The sequence below is a fragment of the Montipora foliosa genome, chromosome 11 (assembly GCF_036669935.1).
Source record: "Montipora foliosa isolate CH-2021 chromosome 11, ASM3666993v2, whole genome shotgun sequence".
Taxonomy (NCBI): Eukaryota; Metazoa; Cnidaria; class Anthozoa; order Scleractinia; family Acroporidae; genus Montipora; species Montipora foliosa.
The window spans coordinates 46,138,945-46,162,446 of record NC_090879.1 but is presented as its reverse complement, the minus strand read 5'-3'; the positions used below and the strand labels follow the sequence as shown (position 1 = coordinate 46,162,446).

General features: G+C 40.5%; 1 protein-coding gene across 1 annotated transcript in view; it reads left to right on the top strand.

The window, feature by feature from the left end:
• Window positions 1-21,528, top strand: part of LOC137975712 (glutamate receptor 4-like) — a 25,464-nt gene extending 3,936 nt beyond the window's left edge. Inside the window, exons 3-15 of the mRNA XM_068822867.1 lie at window positions 3,185-3,439; window positions 4,431-4,627; window positions 5,040-5,093; window positions 6,216-6,338; window positions 11,393-11,542; window positions 12,661-12,795; window positions 14,533-14,709; window positions 15,695-15,871; window positions 16,726-16,911; window positions 17,358-17,622; window positions 18,331-18,698; window positions 19,646-19,870; window positions 20,416-21,528. Of these exons, the coding sequence (XP_068678968.1) occupies window positions 3,185-3,439; window positions 4,431-4,627; window positions 5,040-5,093; window positions 6,216-6,338; window positions 11,393-11,542; window positions 12,661-12,795; window positions 14,533-14,709; window positions 15,695-15,871; window positions 16,726-16,911; window positions 17,358-17,622; window positions 18,331-18,698; window positions 19,646-19,870; window positions 20,416-20,637 (2,534 nt within the window). The 3' untranslated portion in view covers window positions 20,638-21,528. The remainder of the gene's footprint in view (window positions 1-3,184; window positions 3,440-4,430; window positions 4,628-5,039; window positions 5,094-6,215; window positions 6,339-11,392; window positions 11,543-12,660; window positions 12,796-14,532; window positions 14,710-15,694; window positions 15,872-16,725; window positions 16,912-17,357; window positions 17,623-18,330; window positions 18,699-19,645; window positions 19,871-20,415) is intronic.
• The last annotated feature ends 1,974 nt before the right edge of the window (window positions 21,529-23,502 follow it).

Genomic DNA, 23,502 nt, shown 5'->3' with positions numbered 1-23,502 from the left:
TTATTAATTTAATGGTTCGTTCGTTCAATCAGTCAGACGCCCGCGCGGAGCACCATTGTTAAGAAAATATGGTAACCCATCGATGCTTATAGCCATGATGTCATCGACCGTCCGTACGTACGTACGTACGTAAGTCCACCCGTCCATATATGCCAATGTGAACAGCATCATGATAGTTTACAGCATACATCTTTCAAATCGGACATCCATGTTTTGATCGACTGACACCTGTCAAAACAAGGTATCCACTGATCAGTATCACGTGACCATATCGCGAGCTCAAGCTTAGAGCTCACTGAGGTCAGCTGTTCTTTTTTTAAAGTTGACTGCTGACCAGGTACTGTTTTTCGATTGGATTGCAGGCTCAACCCAGGTTAACTCACCTAAACATAAACGAGACTTCATTTTTCGCGCGCTTTCTGTGGCTCGACGCGGCTACACGGCGATACTACATCAACTATAGTTCTTTCACAGTCAACGCTTTTCGTGTTCAGGTGGAAAACGGTTTGGAAGATGCTTTCTTTCTGCATTTTTCGCTGGTTTCAATCCAGTTTGACATATCATGATATCTGTGGTCCACACTGGTGGCTACGTAGTTATTCAAGTCAAGCATCGGAGGGATATAAACTTAAAGCTGAGTGTTTATTTTCAATTTGCTTAGAGCTGCTTTTTTCTCTGTATTGCAATTTGTGGCATATCCTTAGAAGCTCTGATAAGGTTACATGATGCCTGGCCCAAAACAAAGAAAAGGCGGCCATGTTGGTGCCCCGACCAAATCCTCCGGGAATTGAACTCTATTATTATGCAAACGCTTCCTTTTGTTTTCGTTGAAAATCATGGCTGTTGATCACGTGAGTGAAAACCAACAATAAAAGTGAATAGCAATAGTCCAATCTGCTTGTGATGAAAGCGTTGATTAATTTCTCGGTAGATTCTTTGCTTAGATATTTTCTGACGGTCTAATATTGTGTAGATGAAAAAAAGCACTCCTACAAGTTTTGGTTATGTTGAAGTTCCGGTTGAAATGGCAGTCAAACCAGGACCCTAAGTTTCTAAGGGGTTCCGTGCTCGGAGAGATGATGGATTCGCCAATAGTTAGAGTAGCGCTTTTAGTTTTCTCTCGCTGCGCCTTCGTCCCAATGAGCATAAACTCAGTCTTGGACTCATTGCTCATGAGTATATCATTGATCATCCAGTTGCGGATGTCACAGAGGCACGCTTCCATTGCTGCAATGGCGGTGTCTTGATCAGAATCATCGATTGGATTCAAAGCCAGATAGATACCGGTATCATCAGCGTAACTGTGCGCTGTTGGCAGGTGCTAGCTAACCACATCAAATAGCTCACTAGTGTCAAGTGACCGAGCAGTAAGGATAAAAAGAGAGAATAACACGGAGAGACCAAACGCACGTCCACACCTCATCATATATGCACAGACTGTAACGTTGGCCGTGTAGCACTTATAGTTGAACAGACTTAACTGATTAGAGTGTAATGTAAAGTGATAGTTTTCTACCCCATATGGACCGTGTGAGCATTACCCTACTAATGGAAATGGCCCACATAAGGACCTAGGAAAACTCTGACCAGGGTGGGAATTGAACCCAAGACCTTTGGGTTAAATCACCGCTGCTCTACCGACTGAGCTACAAGGTCAGACGGGAGCAGATCGTTTGAACTGAAGATGTTAAAGTCACGGCAATGAACATGTACAAGAACAAGGAAGGATTACAATTTTGCAAACCTTGGCCGTGTAGCACTTACATTTGAACAGACTTAACTGATTAGAGTGTAATGTGAAGTGCTAGTTTTGTATCCCATATGAACCATGTGAGCGTTAGCTCTACTAATGGAAATGGGCCCACACAAGGACAGAGAAAAACTCTTACTAGGGTGGGAATTGAACCCACGACCTTCGGGCTAGATCACCGCTGCTCTACCGACTGAGCTTCAAGGTCAGACGGGAGCAGAGCGTGGGAACTGAAAATGTTAAAGTCACGGCTATGAACATGTACAAATGCAAGGAAGGATGCTGTCTGACCTTGTAGCCGACCTTGTAGCTCAGTCGGTAGAGCAGCGGTGATCTAACCCGAAGCTCGTGGGTTCAATTCCCACCCTGGTCAAAGTTTTTCTCTGTCCTTATGTAGGCCCATTTCCGCTAACGCTCACATGGTTCATATGGGATAGAAAACTACCACTTCACATTACACTCTAATCAGTTAAGTGTGTTTTCAGAAGTTTGTTTAAAACAGCTAAACATTATTTAAGTGTTCGAGCGGATCTTGTGTGAAGTTCATCCTTTCTTGCATTGCCATATTTTGCCGATTCTTGTTCCAAGCCAACCTGGCTTTTTTCAATGAAATACATTAAAATGTGAATGATCTCATTTTTAGATATAAAGTGGAATAAAGTACATCAGTAAAACTCTTCTTTGACCCTGAACTGACAAAATTTTTTTATGGTTTCTACTTTTAGCGTGATTCCTATTCGTTGGCTATTGACAGTTGACTCTGAAATGGCTTTTTTCCTTTTCCATTCGCTCGCTGAGGGTGTGCTTGTTTTCTTTTAAAACTCATGCGGTTCAAGAAAAATTCATTGGAAAACTAGTGAATTCCAAAGTAAATTTCACTCAAAGAACCGATATCGTATTCATTGCTTCGTGATTCATGCGATATCGGTTTTTAGCGTAAAATTTACTGTGGAATTCACTAGTTATGCAATGAATTTTTCTTTAGAAGAAAGCAAAGAAAATGATTGAATTATTAAAGCAGCAACCGAAACATCAACACGGGGACAATTGGAAACCTTTTATTTTTACTAACCCTACAGGTAGTAAGAATAAATAAAGTAAATAACCAGGGAACTCCGCTTTTAGGCTTGGCTAAATCTATATATTTCACTCACTAACTCACTCATTCACTCACTCTCTTACTTACTCACTCACCCGTTTATTTATTTATTCAGTGAGCAGTGAGTTAATTATTTTTTCTGTCTGTTTATTCTGTATGCCAGCCGTTCGGCGGATCGGTCAGTGGGCGAGCTAATTGTACAAAGTTATGACTAGTTATTTATACTGAACCCGAAAAAAGGATAAAGTAAGTTTTTAGAAAAGATACCTAGCTTTTGCAGTTAGTCAGAGATCAAAGGGTATTTTTAATCGCTGATCATTTGTTTTCTTCCCCAGAGAACTTGGAAAAAATGTCTTGCGCAGTAGTAATCTTTGATTTGTCGTTCGGTGATCACCACTCCTTTGCACTTACCGAAGTCTTAAATATCCCTTTGTTGACATTCAAAGCTATTTCGTCGGACTCACCACATGAATTTGTATACTCCGGGCTTCCTTCCTTCGACACCTACGCACGTGCCATTGTTGACGTCATAGAGTTCTCTATTGGCTCAGACAGGACCCCAAAGGAGCAAGTGGCTATTGTGGCCGAAGGTAGGTGATCAGATGATAGCATGCAATGGTTGTGTCTGCAAAAGGTAATCACTCTCTAATCAGCGTTCACAGAGAAACCCTTAATACCTTCATCAAAACTGTTTCATTCCGAAGGAAAGTATCAACTTTTGATCCTGTAAAGAGCAGTCTCCTTTCAGTTCTAAGATAATATGAAGAGAGTAAGTTACGGTTGCTTTCGTAGCTGGATACCTCGCGAATAACAAATGAAAATAATGTTCTTTAAAGCGGCGCCGTTTGCCGGTAGTGTTAATGTTTTTGGGTTGAAATGGGGTAAAGCGCATAACAAAGCGGATAAAGTCGAATAAGCTCACACCAAGGAGAAAAATGAAAGTTGTGGGGTCCTGGTGATGAGCTCAGAGATTGGGGTCATTTTCTACAAGTACATCACATCCAGCGTTGTAATTGGTAGATTTGAATCCGATTTGTCGGTCTCTGTTCTTGACTCTCTTCAACTTTCGCTGCAAAACATAGTTGGCCGAGGTAAAAAGCGAAGAAAGCGGTTAAAATTTGAATTCCAGGGTCTATAATTTTTGAAAGGCGCATTAACACATGTTATTTGTACTATGACTATCGTTAAGGAAGATTTAGCACGTCAGACTCTTGCTTTCGACTTTCGCATGCGACTAACTTACGCCACGACCTCACCACCAATCGTGTTCAGTGGTAAGTCAGACTAAGACAACTCTGTCTAGTCGTGCACGTGTCAAAAGTCATGACATAGTCCAGGCTGCATGCGAAAATCGTTTGTCACCCTTAGATTTCTCTTTGTCTTCAATGTGGATGGGCCGGGTGGTCAGTCTTGTTGGGAACCTCGTGCCCTATTATTTACTGGGTAATTGCACAAAATTTGTAAAAAAAATTGATAATTTTTCAAAACTCAGAAAAACTTTGGCAAGGCCGTAGTCGTACCGTGTTAAATTTTCCATTCGTGGAAAATTTGATGGCTTCAAACTATGTGATCACTTTTTAGATGAATACGCCAGGATAGGCATGAAAGTGTTTTCGTTGGCTCGTGAACTAGAAAAATTTGAAGTCGATGCAATTCCTGAACTGCAAATGAACAAGAAAGGAAAGTTTCAACAGGCGATGGAGGTCTTACCCAAAATGGGAGCAAACTACGTCCTGGTCATTTGTAAACCAGAAAATTTGGCAACAATTTTGGACAAGGTAAGCGATTCTTTCTTAATAATGTAAGCTTTTGAAAATCTGTAACGAAGTAGTCTGGTAATCGAAAAAGGGTGTTAAATTTTTTTCCGAAGTTGATCCTCAGAAATAACAGGTCTAAGTATTTTATTCATGGAGACGGCCTGTTTCTTTAGGAAATATCCCCTCTACCTGCACTAATTCTCAAATCTTTGCATGACATGCGAATTTGACTATTTATACTTCGCTTTAATCTCCATCCGAGGTGAATATACCCAAATACTGAACCTTCACTCCTATTGATGGCTAAACCCACTGCAAATCAAACGGTTTGTTGTAAGCAAAAACTAGATCGAAAACCCTTTGAGCATTAAAAACAACGTTAAATTCAATTTTATGAAAAGATTTACTAAGGTTTACTTCCTTTTTGTTTCAGGCTATACATCTTGGAGCCATCAACGAAAAGTCCAGATGGTTTGCATTAGATATGGTAAGGTTTATGTATATACTTTTCTCGATATTTCAGAGAACAGTTTGGTATCTAACTGATGGCCACAAATCTGACACGAGGCTTTTCTAGCGAATCTCGGGTAACCAAGAGAGGATGCGAGGGGAGAACAAACTCCCGTGCCCCATAATTGTTTCTTTTTCAGTAAATTTTACAATGGAAAGTTTCACATCTCTGCGCATGGGCAAACTGTAACGTCAGCCGAATTAATTCCATTGCTATTCAAATAATCGAAGGCACTGATGCAGGAAAAGGAAACAATGCCATATAGAAGGGTAATTACTCATTAGAAATACGTTTGCAACCGTTTCCTTTGCGTTATGATCCTAATGCATGCGAATATGCGAATAGATAACTCGTGCGTATAATAAAATGTTCGACCCGTACAATAAATTTGAGGCCAAAATTAAATGGATATTTTCTGTGTAAACCCGCAGTATCTTCCACCAAATTTGGGCCCTATTCATTCAGTTTATTTGCTGTAATACTGTCAGTGATTAATGAATATCATCTGGTTCAGTAAGAAGCCGTAAAATTTACAACTGTTATCGCCAAAGCTTGGACATGCGCGAAAGAGGGAAATTGCGCCTTTAAGCTTCGCGCCATGCTGTGAAAGTTATTATGGTCTCGTGCCCACTATCGCGCCGTCAATGATCAATCACAACTAACCAATCAGCGGGATGACCACGGGCTAAATTTAGATAGAACAAAAATATCATAGGAAGAGGCCTCTCATCCTCTCTTGACAGATCTCAGTTTCAAGAATTGCTTTTCAGGCCCGAAAAGTTTTTGGGAGCTTTTAAGAGTAAAAGTAATTAATGCGTTGAGGGCAAAAGGCGGAGTGAGTTTGCGAAATGGCATGAAGCATGACCTACAGAATGGCATAATTATGCAGGATGTAATATATGCAGAATAACCCTAACCCTAAGGTTAGCTTAGGCCTAACGCTAACCCTCACCCCTCAATTCGGCCACCTGAGGCTCTTTTGGACCTTTGGTTTTTTCTAGTGGAAAGTAATGATTGCCATAGTTCAGTCTTTCTATCCTTATTACCACAACCAAACCGGTTTTTAATGTTTGTTTTGTTTTTGCCATCTCTTTGTAGGATTTAAAAGGAAATATATCAAAGAAATGCTTCAAAGGGCTCGTAGGTCTACAAGTGAAGCTTACTCATCCTGAAATGGTAAAGAAATTTAAGTCGAGACAAGACAGAAAGAAACCCTCAGAGGTAATCTTCTCCGCCCAACCTCGTAGTCTGCCTTTCTTAGTCGTGACAGGCTGGGCACCGGATGGGATGCTTCCTATACATACACACATACATACATACATACATACATACATACATACATACATACATACATACATACATACATACTTAATTGACCATTTCCCATAGGGGCCTTTCAGGGGCAATGAAGCACAGTCAACGAATCCCAACTGGCCAGAGGCGAACCAGCTGCCTATTTGTAAATTCAACGAGTGGTCAGAATGGGTCTTGAATCCGGGATCTCCAGAGCTCAAGGCAAGCGTCCCAATCACAAGGCCACACTGCCTCCTCGTTTTGGACAACCAGGTCTAGCTTGCTAATAGGGACCGGGAACTAGACCTCGTAATCGAAAATATGATTCCTTATTACTCAGCTGATTTTCCGACTTTGAATTTTTTTTCGGATGTATGTGTTCCAATTGTCTTGGAGTTAAATTGGCATCAACAGCGTGAGAGAGAAAGGTGAAAAACTATCGTTGTTTGGTCACTTCCTCAGCTTCCTTGACCTCAAGTCTGGTTATTCCACATGTGTTTCAAAGCGTGAAACACACGTCCGCGGCTTGCAGAGCCATGAGTTTTGTCCACTCAACCATTTGTTTTGTGACGTAGTTAACATTTTCATCGCCTGAGGTCTCCAATGGGACAACGGCGTCAGCCTTAACGTTACAATAGAGAAGCTAAAAACGCGTCTCGCACGATCGGCGCGCCTTGGTACATTCCTTGTCATTTTCAGAGTTGCAAAGTGACGACACGGAGAACATGAGCTAAACGAACGTCAACACGGTCCCTATACTCTTGGGTAGCTGGCATCAGTATTAATTATTTTAAAGTGGCCTTTGATAATAAAAATGACATTCAGTGATCACCTCACCTAAGAAGCTTTCGACAACTTATTTGTTAGTTCCATACACAGACAAAATATTGGATTTGTAAAGGGTGTCGCTGTACATTACAAAGACAAAAAACAAAAACGCAGCGAGCGGACCACGTGCAAATCCCAGAGGAACCCACGAGACCCAAACTAAAATGAAATGAAATTAACAAGAAAAGGAAAAAAACGAAATAGAATGAAATGAGGGTTCAACAGCACTCATTTAAGGATGGCCCGGTGGTAACGCTCGTGCCTCCCACCACTGTGAACCCGGGGTCGCATCCTGATGTCGTATGTGGGCTGAGTTTCTGTCCACCTCAATCTTACTCCGAGGGTTTTTTCTCCGGGTTCTCTGGTTTTCCTCCCTCAGTAAAATCGACTCCCAGCCTATTCCAACTTGCTGTGGTGCCCTGTTCAGGGACTGAGCACCTAGCTGGCTGCACAGCTCCTTCAACAAAGTCTCTCCCTCAATTGAAGGATTATTCTTAATTGACACTTTCTTCCAAGTGAAGTATTATCGTTCATTTTGGACACTGAAAACTTGATCGGGGTCCTGGGATTTGAACATATTTCTTTTAAAAGCCGCAGGACTCGCAGGACTCGTAGGACTCGAAGGACTCGAACTTAAAAACGTGTGCTTAATAATCCCCTCACTTAACCACTAGACTACCACATCACTAACTTCAATAACTTTTTCTTGCAAAAGTGCCGCTGTAAACATATATTAACACGCGCTAAGAAGCAAGCTTACACAGTGAAAAATGTCAGTTACCAAACTTCAAGAGAAAGCTAACCATTTTAAAATCAAGCTTCAGACCATTATTCAGCAATGATTTTATATATATACTAATTAGTTTTGGTGAATAATGGGCACATTTTCTAATCATTTGATCTTAGTGGTTAAGTGGATATAAACAGTTCCTTCAAAGTTAGTGCTCCCAGTTCAAATCTTGTCCAGGGGCTGCTTTTACTCTTTTTCTTTTTATTTGCTACCATAAGTCCTAGGACAGAGTGATCAAAATGGAGGATAATACGTCATTTAAGGCAAACTGACAATGAAGGATAATCCTTCATTTGAGAAAGAAATCGTGTTGGCTCCTTCGGTCTGACCTCGTTGCGCTGCGCCCTCAGCAATTCAGTCTCCGCCTGAGAGTAAGGGCTACTCAGGCTACCATAATAACAACACAACCCATACAAGTAACTGTTCATGAACAACTGCCTGAATTTAATTTTCCTGGTTGCATGTGAAAGGTGAATGAAATATGTTCCTATGACAGAGTCAAACTAAATTCCTGGATCATTTTCCATCTCTAACCAACACAACTTTGTCATTTTGTTACTTCCTCCTTTGTCGCCTGGCACGCGTTGCTACAGTGGAACTAGTTATCACTTTAAATGTGCACATAACCGTCACGGCTCACGAAGACCTCCAACACTTCCCTTTTGGGAAGGAATCGTCTATCAAAAACACCAGGTCACCAACTTGCAAGTTTCTTCTCTTCTGTGTCCGTTTCTTTCTCTCTTGGACGGTAAGGAAATATTCACGGGTCCACCTACTCCAAAACAGGTTGGCCAGATATTGCGCCTGTCGCCAGGCACGTCTACAATTGTTGTCTTGTTTGCTGGAGGTAAACTTGGACAGGGCCTCAAATGAAGTAGTTGTGGGCTGTCACTTTTACGGGATAGAGGTCATCTGAAACTATCTGTTCTTTTGCCATGGCTCTCAAAATTCGCCAGGCCGATCGTATCATCCGTTCCCATATGCCACCCATATTGAGGGCAGAGGGAGAATTGAAGACCCATTCTGTTTCTTTTTGTCCACAGAATCTGTTTATTTTCTGTTGATTCCACCCTTCTATGGCTGTTCTCAGCTCTTTATCAGCACCTGTGAAATTTGTGCCTCGGTCACTTCTTATTTGCTCTGGACAACGACGTATGCTGATAAAACTCCGGAGGGCACCTTGGAGTCCAAGGAATGAGCAATTTCAATGTGTGTGGCTTTCGACGGTCAAACAAGTGAAGATACATCCATACCTTTTCACCTAGGATATGCCCTGCTTCACAACAAGTAGTCCAGAATAATCAACACCGACAAACGTAAACGGAGGTCTCCCAGGAGTAAGTCTATCCTTAGGTAAACTTGCCATAAACTGCGTCCCAGGACCAGCATCTCTCCGTTGACACTTCAAACATTTCCTCAGCACGCGTCTTACTGCTGACCTTCCTTTAATTATCCAGAACGTCTCTCTCAAAGGCGACAAAACAAACTCCTGGCTCTTATGCCTTAGCTGTTGTGACACTGTGTGATTACGAGATCTGTCACATGATGCCTGTTGGGGAGGACAAAAGGGAGCTTCCTTTCATAAGCAATTGGGGCATTTGCCAGCCGACCACAAACTCTCAGGAGGCCTTGCTCCAACTGTGGATTAGATTCAAACGTATGGAATCTCTTCGATTCGTTATTGATACACTTCAGAACTGACGTTGAATAGGTCCAATAGTAGACTCGGTGAATTTCATGTCCAGCTCTTCTTTAACTATCTTTGAAAGCTTCACGGAAATCACAGCAGCCGTCAGTTCCAATCTTTGTATTGAAATTTCACGCAAGGGAGCCAGTCTCGCTTTTTCCATCACAAATGCACAGTTTTCTTGGTTACTAAGTATAAAAAGCTCAAGGTGTATGAAAGGATACCTTGTGGCTCACTCGTGGGGACAATTGCCCATCTGGTCAGAAGTTTTGTCTGGCCTTGTGTTGACCCACTCTAGGGCCAACGCTGAGAAAAATTACCTGTGAATGTATATGGTACTTTAAGGACGGTGCCTACTATTGTTATTGCGCAAACATTCTGCGCATCTCGAGATAGTCGGATTTCCTTTGTGTCGTGCTTATTGATACAGGGATATTATTGCGCGGTTTAAAACTATGCGGAGAAAGCAGAGCTTAGCAAGTGCTCTTGGTATCCAGAAAGAAAACTGGGGGTAACCATGCATTTTTCAGAGATTTTTAAGCTTCAATTTGGAAAAAAACGCCATACATTGCTTTGTATGTTAAAGCTTGTTGCAAATATTGTTGATTAATTATCTTCGAAAAATGATTGTTACGCCCAATTTTCTTTTCGGATTTTAATAACATAACACTTGTTAAGATCTGCTTTTCCCGCATATTAAGTAAACCGCGCAAAAATACCTTTGAAATAGTAGGCACCGTCCTTAAGTTACACTCTAATAGATATTAGATTGGTTTGCAAATGAGTGTTGTAAAACCAAAACCAAAGTAATTACTTTGGCCAATCAAAAAGGACGGAGACAACCCAGTAAACGAATCAAACTCGAAGTAATTACACGTAGCCGACACAAAGCGCGGGAAAATGTGCACACGCGAGCCACGATTGGTTTTGGTTGCACTTCTGATTGGTTGAAAAAGTGGTACGAGAACTTTGAACCAATCACTAAGTGAAGTAATGCAAAACCAAAGTAATTCGCTAATTACTTTCGACACTCAATTGAAAACCGCTCTAGGGACCTTACGCAAGGATGACGACGACGCCAACGAGAACGTTGTCTACAAATATTATTTCCCGCTATTGTAATAATTTCGTGATAACTCCAAGTCGTTCGGAATGGAAAGTGTTTATCAACATTGAGGCCATAAAATTGGCATGAACGGTGTGGTTGTTGGAGAAGAAAATTAAAAATACTTCGTCAGCTTCCCCACGTCCTGTACACAATTCCTTAAAGTTAGTCAATTCACGTCCATTGTTAGGACGAGAACGGCAAAGAAATGTACCAAAATGCAAAACGCAGGTGCTGGGCAGGCAGAGCCTTTGTTTTACTTCATTAAGTCAATTGTTTTGTGGCGTTTTCGTAGCCGTCGTCGTCATCCTATCATAAGATCCCTCTTTCTGTCGAAATAGAAGTGCGACATGGTCAACGTTTCAAGAAACACGTACTCTTTTCTCTGTTCTTGCACTTAGAGTAGCGCTCAACAAGAGATAGTCCCAGCTTCTCTTGGTTACTTCTCTGTTCTGCTCGACAGGGTCTCTTTTGAGTTTACTGAATCAATTGACAATTCATTAAAGTTCATTGCATGAATTTTTAAATTAAGTCATGTTACTCTTCACCGTCCAACGATTGTTTTTGTAAAGATCATTTACGCGCTGGTCAACGATACTTTGTACGCTGTTGTGGAAGCTTTGAAACAGGACGTGAACAAGATCATCAAGAACGGCCCTTGCTTCCAAACAGGAAAAAGTAGTCTGGCGAGTGGCAAAGAAATGCTGAAAAATCTTAACAGGGTAAACTATATGATTATTAGTGAAGAATTTAAACTGAATAGTTTCTTTAGTGGGCAGGGCTGGTCCAGGTGCGATTCCCATACTCGACGGCATTGGATGAGTTTATGGTTCTTTGTCCTGCCCAAAGAGCATTTTCTCGCGTGCTTGAACGCTTATAGAAAAATAACAGTTGATTTGTGTTGGGCAATATAACCTTTGGACTAAACACAATGATTCTCATGATTAGTGTTAGGAGAAATATTTTTGTTATTATTAATATTATATTCTCTTCTTCTTCTTCTTCTTTTTTCTCAATAATATTATTATCATTACTAGTACTATCATTATCATTATTATCCTTAATTATTTGTCTCTTGACGGAAGGAAACTCCCTCCACTCTACGAATCCGTCAATGCAATTCGATTTATGACGGACCCGTCCGACGTCAATCTGAAGGAAAATGATTTCTTGTCGTTCTTCTGTGTTTATGTCAATTTTCTTTTAAGTACGAACTTTAAAGGGGAAAAAATGTCAGAATCGCTGTCGGTGGTTGCTTTCATTAAAATAAAAATGAAGTAATATTATTTTCATGTCTTTAAATGTACAACATTTAACTTGATTTCGAGTGAAAAAGAAATAATGGCAGTTCGCATCAGAGGGCAAGAAATTTCCTTTTTCACCATTAGTTCAGTGACAATTTATGTTCAAAAAGGGAAATAACTCACTGCTGAGTTTCCCCCTAGTCAGTAACCAAAATGTCCATCATACATTTGTTTATTAGTTTTCGCCAAATTAGATTGACAAAAACATCATTAGATGTAGATAATGATTTGGTTGAGAGGCTATAAAAGACCGTACTGTATGGACCGATAGGATTCCAAAGTTTAACGACTTAATTAGAACAAACGAAAAGGTAAATTAAAACAAATGACTTAATACACGAATTACAAAGCACTTGCTGATTGATTTAGGGGGAGAAAATCATTGTATTGTATTAATTAGAAAATCAAGTATCTTTTCCAAGAAAAACGAAACATACTCACAACAAGAACCCCATCCCTTTCAATCGAAAGGCACTTAAGTTCAAGATTGATAAGAAAACGATAATTCCCACAAAAAGGTGCCTTTTTTTTATCAGGTGAAGCTTAATGGACTTACTGGACTGGTGAGCTTTGATAACAACACTAAAAGCAGAAAGGTGGAGAGATTGGACATTGTAAACATCCAAGTGGAAGAGGACGAAAACGAAAACACGAAGCACGTTTTAAAAAACGTAAGTTTTATCTCTCTGAAATTGCGCTCACCATGCATGATTGACCAGTTAAGCGGGCCGCATTCGACGGCTAGACTCGACTGTGCTGTTATTTGATGTCCAAAAAGATAGAAGAGACATTTTTCTAACCCCGTTTTCTAAGACCTTATTGAAAGCTACAGCTGCTTGCTTATTCCAGTCACATTTATAGCCCCCTTACAGGTGGTCCAGGTGGTCAGTAAGATGTATTTATTAACCTGTATGCAGAACATTACAGTGCAAGTACAAATTCCTTTTGCTAGCGGAAAGAGAGAATTTTAGACCTGGCACGTGTGTGGGTCGAGTATCGTCGTCCTTTTATCTTTCTGGATACGTCTGCCTTGTTATGAATTTAAATACAACACTTTTTCTAGCCTCACATTTTTTGTCTCTGAATATGGGAACAAGCTTCCTCTTCACCGGGCACTTAAATGATTTGCAGGCCGTGCAACCAACTACAGAGATATTCCAGTTCAGGCCAATGAAAGCAGACAACATAAATATTCTCAGCAAAGAGTAAAGCCTGATTTTCACTAGCAACGCAATCACAAGCGCAAGGTCGAGGGCAAGCATAATTAGCTTATGCCAAGTGAAAACGAACGTCGACATTAGCATCAAAATCAACCACTGCCTCCAGGCGCCAATTTGTGCAAATGCTCAGCCGCGGGGAATCTGGAACGAGCGCTCTTATTGGCCAGACGTAGGAAGTTTCTTTATGCTTATGCTGTTTCGTTTTCACACAACGCGGCAAGCGAACGCAAGCATATGCGCAAGCACAAGGAATTCAAAAGGAAAAATGTGATCCTCGCGCCTGTGCTTATGCTTACGTCAACCTCGTTTTCACTGTGAAAGAAGCGCTCTTATGCTTGCGCAATTTGAATTGAACTTATCTGCATTAAATTCGTTCGGTAAATCAGGTCCTAGTCTGTTTAACTTTCGAGAAACCTCACTGGTAAAGGGAGCTTTTTCAGCGTATGTCCCTTAGCTCGTTCTATTTAAGCAATAGAAGACTTTTTCCGTGTTTACATAGCTTCATCTAAACACAAGGGGAGTTGGGAGAATTCGAGACAGTTTTGCAAACCCGAGAAGCAGTCCTCTATTGCTTTTATAAAATATTTCTCAAAAATAATTCAACAAATGAAGGAAAATGCCGATTTTTTTTAGTTGCCTCTTGATTGAGAGAGATTTTCTTGATACACGCTCATATTTCCTGTCAGCCAACCAAAACGCGCGTCTGACAATACATAACCAATCAAAATTTGTGTGATGTCACAGCCGTTTTTACAAGCTCCCATCTAAACACAGATGTTGACCAATGAGAGTGCGCCTAATATCCTAATTATTTTACAAAAGGAAATATTGATGAGACGCAATTGTTTACATTTTGTTTCATTGAAACATACGAGTTTGCTCTCAGAAGCCATCCTCATGATATTGACTTCAAAAGAACTTGTCAATCTCCAATTTAAAGTCTCTGATAAAAAGAGAGTTATTAGCCATCAACAACTAGTAAATTCTAGGGTGGCAAAGGCGCCAATGATCCCAATATATTCTTTGTAAAATCTCAAATTTTTAAGGCATCATTGCTCAGACATTTTTTGGAATACAGGGTTCATAAATTTTCAGAAATAGCTCAGTACGGAATGCCTTTTAGCCTTATGCTAAAGAGGCAATGATCCGCTATATTTTGTGCCAAAATGAATTTTTGACCTTTTCAAGGTTGGTCATTGGGATGCAACGTCAGGAGACAATGTAAACAAAGAGGTTCAGTTGAACAGTCTCGGGGCTATTGACTGGACTGGAGAATTTTGGCAAGAGTTACAATGCCTTATAAAGACGAGAAAAGACACAACGCTACAATTGGAAGGACGCAAGATAAAGGTCGTTACTATAGAGGTAAGTAGAATAACACGAGGGAGGATCCAAATCAAATCTAAGTGCGTTGTATATCATGTCATTCTCGTCACTCCACATCATCTACGTTTTATTTCAAAGTAACTCAATTATCATTAGCGCCCAGATAGCTTGATCCCTCAACTGGTAAACCACTGTGCCGGTGTTACACAAGTCATGTGTTTAACCCTGATCAAGCCTGAATTTTGCAGGCTTTCCATTCGTTACTGCTCAAATAATGTTAATAACTACGATGATCGAATGATGAAGTCTTAACTGAGTTCTTGAGATAAAACCCAAGTACTAAGTTATTACAACATGCATTGTTGGTTTACACACAAAATGGACGTAAACATAAAGTGCAATCCCCACAAGAATTCCAAGCTCCGGCCTCCCTCTCTAACATGGGTGCAGTGAGGCCATGCAAAGACATCTAATAAGCATTTTAGCGAACGAAAAGCAGGAGTCGTTGGCCAGTGTCTTTCAAACCTCTTCAGTATTCTGTAAAATTTCCCAGTGCTTTAAACAACGAAGCAACAACCAAGACAACCTCTTTTTTTCCTTGCATGTACGAACTACAACTATAAACTACGAAACGGCCGTGGTAGTTTTGATTTCAGAACAAGACTTTTATTTCAGGGGCTCTTTACACGCCACGATTTGTAGGAATGTCAACCCCACCGTCATCTCCGCCAATTCGAATAGGATCATGGCATTTCAGTTTCGTTGTTGAAACACACCTACGTATGACGGAGCGATACTGAGGAGCCGATCGGTTGGAGCCACAAAACGTATAGTTTAAATATGTGCAAGACGCACAGCACAGGCATTTTTAAATACAGCCTTTGGGACTCAAGAGTCACATGTATCCATGCTAAAGAACAAGTCTAATTTGTTGCTCTTAATCCATCCACTTATGCTCTCACTGATGACTTAGTTACTATACTTTATTTGCTCCTGAATTTCTCTTGCGATGGGGTCATTTCAGGACTCACCATTTTGTCAGAAAAAAGAAAACCAAACGGGAAATGTACGTGGTCATGGATATGAAGGATTTAGTATCGATCTGCTGGAGAGAATAAAGGAACTTACTGGCTTCGAATACGAGCTTAAGATTTCCAATGAAGGGAAAATGAATAGTTTGATAACTGATCTCGTCAACAAGGTTTGAACATGAATTTTCTACATTATTTTGAAATCATCTTTTTCTGTTTTCTTGTGAGTCCGGTATCACCTAAATATACCAAGGCCATTCATACGTCAAAGTGATAATCATTCAATTCTTTCTTTCTTCTGGTTTAATGCTGAAACATATTTTTGGGAACAACGTCCACGGCGACCAGGTAAACAATCAGTCATATAGTTTGTAGCTACCTCGGTTTGGAAGTAACTTTCCTAAAACGAGTGTTTCCCAGCTCATTGATATTTTAAACTGAAATTTTCACTTCGAAAAACGTGATGTGGTTGGCTCAATTAGCTGAGATTCACACTATTGTGCGTGAGGTCGCAGGATCAAAACTCCGGTCAGACCAACACTCAAGGCCATTAAATAACTGAAGAGAAACCATAAACTCTCTATTCTTTTCGACGACGATAAACCGTAGGTTCCGTCTCACAACCCTTCAATGTTCATAACCCTGTGGAACATGAAAAAAACCACACTCTATTTGTGAAGAGTATGGCATGGAGTTCCCGGTGTTGTGGTCTGTCCTCTGTGGTATAGCTATCTAGTTTAACTCTTAGTATAGTGGATTCTGATTTAGAAGTATTCAATTAAGGTAGTGTTCCATGGAAATAAACTTTATTAATCTAACATAGTGTATGTTACACAAAGAACCAAAACTGCTTAACCTAAGAAAACGGAAAACAGAATGGTTTACATACAGTGTTTTCAGCGCTATATATGTTCCCACTAATGTTCCCAATGTAATCAATTAGCACTGATTCAGTCGCTATGTCTTTTCAACATCACTTCCTTGATAAAAACATATCAATAACAGAGTGCCTTATCTTCTTTAGAGAGCTCATGTGGCCATAGGGGCAATCACCATCACTGCGACCAGAGAACTGAAGGTGGATTTTAGTAAACCCTTCATGGATTTCAAGATTAGTTTGTTGATGCAAAAGCCTACTGAAGAAGAATTAAACCTGTTTGCATTCTTGTTGCCATTTGAAATAATGGTTTGGCTTTCTACCATAGCTGTGGTAAGTTTGCCCGGCTTCAAAACAGCTCTAGTTTTATCTTGGGAAAACAGAATTTCAGTAGGTCATGATTGTCAAATGGCGACTAACTTTAATTCGTTTCAGACCTGATATCTTTTTGTGTTTTTATACAAGGGTCCCAGAGCGTCAAAATTCTGCAGACTTTGTTAGAAAACGCTAAGAAGGGTCAAGTGATCTACATTTAATACGGCTGCAAGAGAAGGGGGGCATTTCATAAACAGGAACCTGTTAGTTAATCCAAGTAGACTCCATCATCTTAAGTCTACGCGGGACACCGCATAGTTAGTACGAAAGCTATTAAACAAGGGTTAAAAAATTTATGACGAGATCTTCAAAATTTGGACAGCGTTCCCTCTATCGTCAAATTTTTGAACTGTCATACCTTAGCTTTGTTTTTCCGATATCTATTTTTGTTCCTTTGTCGACAGGTGTTAGGTGTCACTCTAGTTATTTACTGCTTGGACTATTTTAGTCCCAATGGCTACCGAGCGACAGCAGCCACTTCCGGTGAAGGTGATGGCGATGAACTCAACTTATTTAACAGCCTCTGGTTCGCAGCTGGCTCCATTCTCCAGCAAGGCGCTGATAACACGCCGAAGTGTGCATCTGGCAGAATTCTCGCTGGAGCTTTCTGGTTTTTCACAATGATTTTGATTTCAACCTACACTGCAAATTTGGCTGCATATTTTACGGGTAAACAGAACTATTAGTTGTAATGATCTTGATGTTAACGATATGGGAATAAGGTTTTCATCTTTTCTATTTTGGTTGGGATTTAGAAATAGTAGCTGTAAGTTTAGTAATCCTGGCCAAATAACACTTACTATTGCAATGACAATAGAGCGATTTCTCTCACGTAATCAGGAACCTTGTTTTCCACGGAAACAAAAGAAAACGTTTGTATGATAATAGAGCTCAATTCCTAGAGGATTAGTTGGGTACACCAACATGGCTGCCGTGATGTTTCGTAAAAAACACTCTATAGTGAACTAAAAAATTGTTTTAACTCGGGGAAGGCAGACCTCGGTGATGTTTGATCGTCCGGGTGGGTGTGCTCCTGATAAGGACTTTTTTCGGGTGTGAATGACGTTCAACAATCTATGCGGAAGTCGTCTTTTGATTCTGAAGACGACTTGCACCCAAATTGACGAAAGGCAGTCACTTACTGGTCTTTCCCAGGACTGCATGTACATTAATCCGGAAAATCAAATTCCTTCCAGGTAAAATAGAGAGGTACCAGGTACAATAGGCTTTAGATTGGAGTGGCGAGCCCAGTTGGAATGCCACAATGACCAGGACGATTGGGATGGACGCGACAGAATCAACAGAAAGCCCTACAGTTTAAACGGGAGAGAATTATAGACAAATTAACTGATATTTACCCAATAATTTAATTTCCAGCCAAAAACGCCAAAAGCAGTATAAATTCATTAGAAGATCTAGCCAACCAGAACAAGATAAGCTATGGTGTCCTTAATGGCGGATCCCTTTCGACGTTCTTCAAGAGTTCAGATGTTGAGATATATCAAAAGATGTATAACACCATGAAGAGAGAGAACACGTTTGTAAATTCGACAAAGGATGGTGTGGCTAAAGTGAGGGAGGGTGGCTTTGCCTACTTAACTGACGAGCCTTACCTTGAATACTACAATCAAAAAAGCCCGTGCAACACGATGATGATAAAAAACTTGCTGGAGGCAAAAAGTTACGGTATCGGACTACAGAGACGTTCCGAACTAACGAACCCTTTTTCTGTGGCAATTCTGAAGGTAAATGTCATGTAGATCCACTATCGCGGACCACCGTTTAACTTACTTGTATGTCTTGCCACCGGTTATTTTATCACCTCTAGCACTTGCATCGAAATGAACGAAAGTTTCTTCGGTGTCAAATTTATCTTCGTATGATTGCTGTTTTGATTCATTGAAACCTTTGGTGTGGTCACGGCAATGGTTTCCAATCTCGTTTTGCGACTCTTTGTATACGTGCAATCAATCGTTACGGTCCTTTACAAATTATCCAATCACGGTCCCGGTCTTTTTTTATGCGTGCACGGAATCAATTGTGGAGAAAGATTGGGCTAGGGTTGAGGGTTATTGGTTTAGGGCTAAGGCTAGGGCTAGGGATACCGATCAGCCCAGTCAATCTGCATGATCATCCGGTGGCAGAACCCTCACATGGTATATTACTCCCGACTCCCGACGTTCATCATCGGCTGCCTTGGCCGGTCTCTTTTTATTTCAATTTGCTGTAAGGAAACTCAAGTATTATAAAGCATGTTGTCAGCACTTTGGATTTTCATCGGCTGGTGTCGAATGTAGAATGTGTATTAGTTGTGTAGGAAGCACATGGTCTAAGAAGCAAATGATGCGTGAATTGTCAAAGATGAGAGTGTGAAATTTAATATCGTCGGCGTTCACGTCTTGAGTCAACACAACTTTGAATATGGTCATATTTCATATTTGTTTAAACAGAGCACACCTTAAAGTATATGAATATGTGACTCAAGTAAAGTTTGTCGAGTTATTGTTTTGGCTATGAAATCTATTCTGTGTGTGCAGTCTTACGACGGATTTACTCTGCGGTCAAAGGACGTAAAAGAACTCTCAAATTAAATGTGAAATAAATGTTCGTTCTCGTGTGCGCTCTTGTACCTATGCAAACGAATTGCTTGTACTTGATACTGAGACTATCGCTCTGTCCTTTTGTTTAATAGCTCCGGGAGAAAGGCGAGGTGAAAAAACTCCGTGAAAAATGGTGGACACACCGTAGTGTCTGTCCTGATCCCAAGAATCCCGCCGGCCCTACCACCAATCGAATCTCGTTGGATCACATGGCTGGAGTGTTTATTGTATTGGCTGGAGGGATTGTGGTATCCATTGTGTTTCTGCTGATTGAGAGAAGGTGCAGCAATTTAAGGAAAGAGGTCGAACGGTCTGGGGTAAGTTCAAGACCGACTTGTTCAGGAAAAGTAGTTAGCAGGGTATGCGAGCGTTGTTTAGCACTGTGAACGCAGCCATACTGGTTTACTGAAGCCAAAAAAGTGTCTTTTCATAGTAATAGACGTACATAAGGCTTCCAGGAATGTGGCCCGTGTTTGGTTCCGGAACAAATAAGTGAGTTCTTTACTTTACTCGGAGTACTCCGGTTTTCCAATTTCACCCAAAAATCAACACTTGATTCAATTTGGCTTAATTCCATGTGATTTGATTTATGGTCTCCTCAGGTAAATAAGCTTAATATTTTAATGCAGTCATTATTTCACATATTCTAATCAGTCATTATTATCATTACTCTCTCGAACATGACCTTAAACGTAACTCTTTCGCCCTGTTGTGAGGAAACGAGAGACCTTTCATTACACCCCTGAAAAACGTCCCTCGCGCAGAGACGGCTTTACGTGGAAAATAAAGGGTTTGCAGGCGTACCATGAAGTACCGAAAGATATTTTTTACTGCTGTTAAAGGGATTTCTTCTTCTTTTTAGTCACTGACCAGTGTCCGAGATCAGATGGACATGCCAGCGATGGGCGCCACCCAAGTGTTTTCCAGACCCCTCTCGTTGGAAAATAAATCTATGAACAACATGGACAACCACAGGAACATAGAGACTAAGGACGGATCACGAACCAATGACAACCTAAGTGTTCCCAGAAGGCACAGTAGGCTTCCCAATGTATATGCTGGTGCACCCGAAAGCAATCTGTAATACAAAACTTCAAAAACATTCCGACAGAGAGATAAATCAGAGATGGTGTCCGGATTTATGTTCTACACGACGTCATGCGAAATCATCTGAGACGAAGCGCGTCGCTATTGTGGAATGGCTCCACAAGCGGAACCTTAGTTTTAATTTCTTGTGATTGAGCGGACTTGCCGCAACGACAGACGTTTGTGTGTCTATGGCAACCAAGAATTGATGGACAGGACATGCCTACGCATGCATCCTGAATAATAGTCGGAACTATGGCAAACAATACATTGAAATCCGAATAAAAAATGGCGATGTTTATATGAGATGAATTTAGTGTAATTTTTTATGCTGTAGTATTGATTAAGGAATGAGCATTTACTTTGTAAACATATATATAGCGTGTGATATTCATAGGGTTTTTAGATTTTCAATTTTATGACTACCGGGGCCGAAATACCATGAAGTTTAAGGAGAGTGACGGACTCCATTTTTATCTTCCACACATCTAGTATTAATAATGGAGTGAGATTGTAGATGCAATTTTGTTGATCTGTGTAAAATAACGACTTAAAAGACAACAGGAGAGAATTTTTAAAAAATACGCAATTATTCGGCATTTTCAGTTCTCTCTCGCACACTCTGCACCGACCCTCCAACGCGCAAGATGCAGATGTATTTACATGCATGTGTCATAATCTCGATGCAATTTCAAACCTGAATTGAAAATATGTTAGTGTTCCAAAGTATGTATCCAACAATGAAGCCTTTCAGCATTCTTGATCTTCTATCTTCCAAGTTTTTATATAAAAAGTTTCTTGATGGGTTGTCGGCGCAAAAGGAATCTTCAGTTTTATCATACTAAGACTTTGTTAATCAAGTTATTTGGGACAATAAAAACTTAGCTGTTCAATAGCTAGCTCTCGCTCTTTAAAAAGTCACAGTCGGTGACTTCCTTTCTGATACGGGAGTCTTCCTAAGGGGTGCTACCTGCAAATCTCTCTCCAACAGAGCGAAAGACCGTTGTAGAAACGCCCCACCAATATACCAACCAATGGTTCGTGGTGCTACCCTATGTTCAGGGTTTTTCAAAAAGGATAGTCAATTTTTAAGGCAACAATAAATCAAGGTCGTCTTCAAACCAGTGAGAACTCTGAACAGTCTGTTCCTGTGACCAGAAGCCCAGGAAAAGGTTGACCTGCCACAATCTGGCACAGTATACAAAATGATTTGCACCAACTGCAATTTTTTATACTATGGTCAAACTGAACGATCACTGAAAAAAAGGATTTGCAAAACACAAAACGGCTGTTTCTATGTTCAAAAATGACTCCAAGATCTCCTGCCAAGTCCACGAAAGAAACCAAGAAATGGATTTTGGAAGAGTCAGACTGGAGTCGTTGGACATGAGGCCAACTTTCATGAGCGACTCTTTTTGGAAGCCTAGATGTCAATAAAGGGTCCGTAATCTGGAATTGACCACATTGTCATCCCGGAAGTCTTTAGCACGCGCACAAGACTTGCGCTACGTTTTTTCTTGAAACTTCGCGGGGAGTTTTTCCTCAGCGAGTGTTCGACGTGCTGCTCTTTGAATCACGCGTGCTAACGTTAATATTTCAAGCGATTAAGGTTCAAGCACCACACGAAACGTCCTGAACGAAACATCAAAACTAGTCAGTGTCAAACCATTAATATACAGTTTTTTAAATTGGAATGTAACAATGACTCTCCAGGAAGACCTCTGCGCTTGGCTCAGCAAATATAAAATTAAATTGTTATTCTGGCAGCTAACTTGTATTCTTGGTTGCATTCACGTGATGAGAGAGGCCATTTTGGTGTACAAAACAATAGAAAATGGCCCCACAAATTAATAGTCAAATTCCCAAAACACATTTTACTGCATTGTTCTGTCCACATGGCCGCCGTGACGTCAGATGAAACCCTCAATACGTGTGTTATGTAGTGTTTAAGAAACGAGCAGCATTGTTTTAGCAAGTTTATCTGGTTTATCGTGACGTCAGATGCAAACCATCAATAAGTGTGTTATGTAGTGTTTAAGAAACGAGCAGCATTGTTTTATCGGGTTTATCTGGTTTATCGTGACGTCAGATGCAAACCATCAATAAGTGTGTTATGTAGTGTTTAAGAAACGAGCAGCATTGTTTTATCGGGTTTATCTGGTTTATCGTGACGTCAGATGCAAACCATCAATAAGTGTGTTATGTAGTGTTTAAGAAACGAGCAGCATTGTTTTAGCGGGTTTATCTGGTTTATCGTGACGTCAGATGCAAACCATAAATAAGTGTGTTATGTAGTGTTTAAGAAACGAGCAGCATTGTTTTATCGGGTTTATCTGGTTTATCGTGACGTCAGATGCAAACCCTCAATAAGTGTGTTATGTAGTGTTTAAGAAACGAGCAGCAGTGTTTTATAGGGTTTATCTGGTTTATCGTGACGTCAGATGCAAACCATCAATAAGTGTGTTATGTACTGTTTAAGAAACGAGCAGCAGTGTTTTATCGGGTTTATCGTGACGTCAGATGCAAACCATCAATAAGTGTGTTATGTAGTGTTTAAGAAACGAGCAGCAGTGTTTTATCGGGTTTAAAAACACGAGGCATTCCACAAAAAGCGTTACCCTGGGGACCAAAATGTGAGGGGAAGATATTAGCATACAAGAAACACAAGCCGGGCGTTCTTTATGTAAAGAATTAGAATGAGGAATGTTTTATCAGGTTCAAACCTAATTCACGTGGCTTTTAATCGATGTTTTTTTAGGCTGTTAGTTTCATGAATTATTAACGATTTTAGAAGTAACGTAATGTTCACGTAATACATCCGGGACTTAAAAGTTCAGTTGTTGTTCAACATGTGCTCGACTCT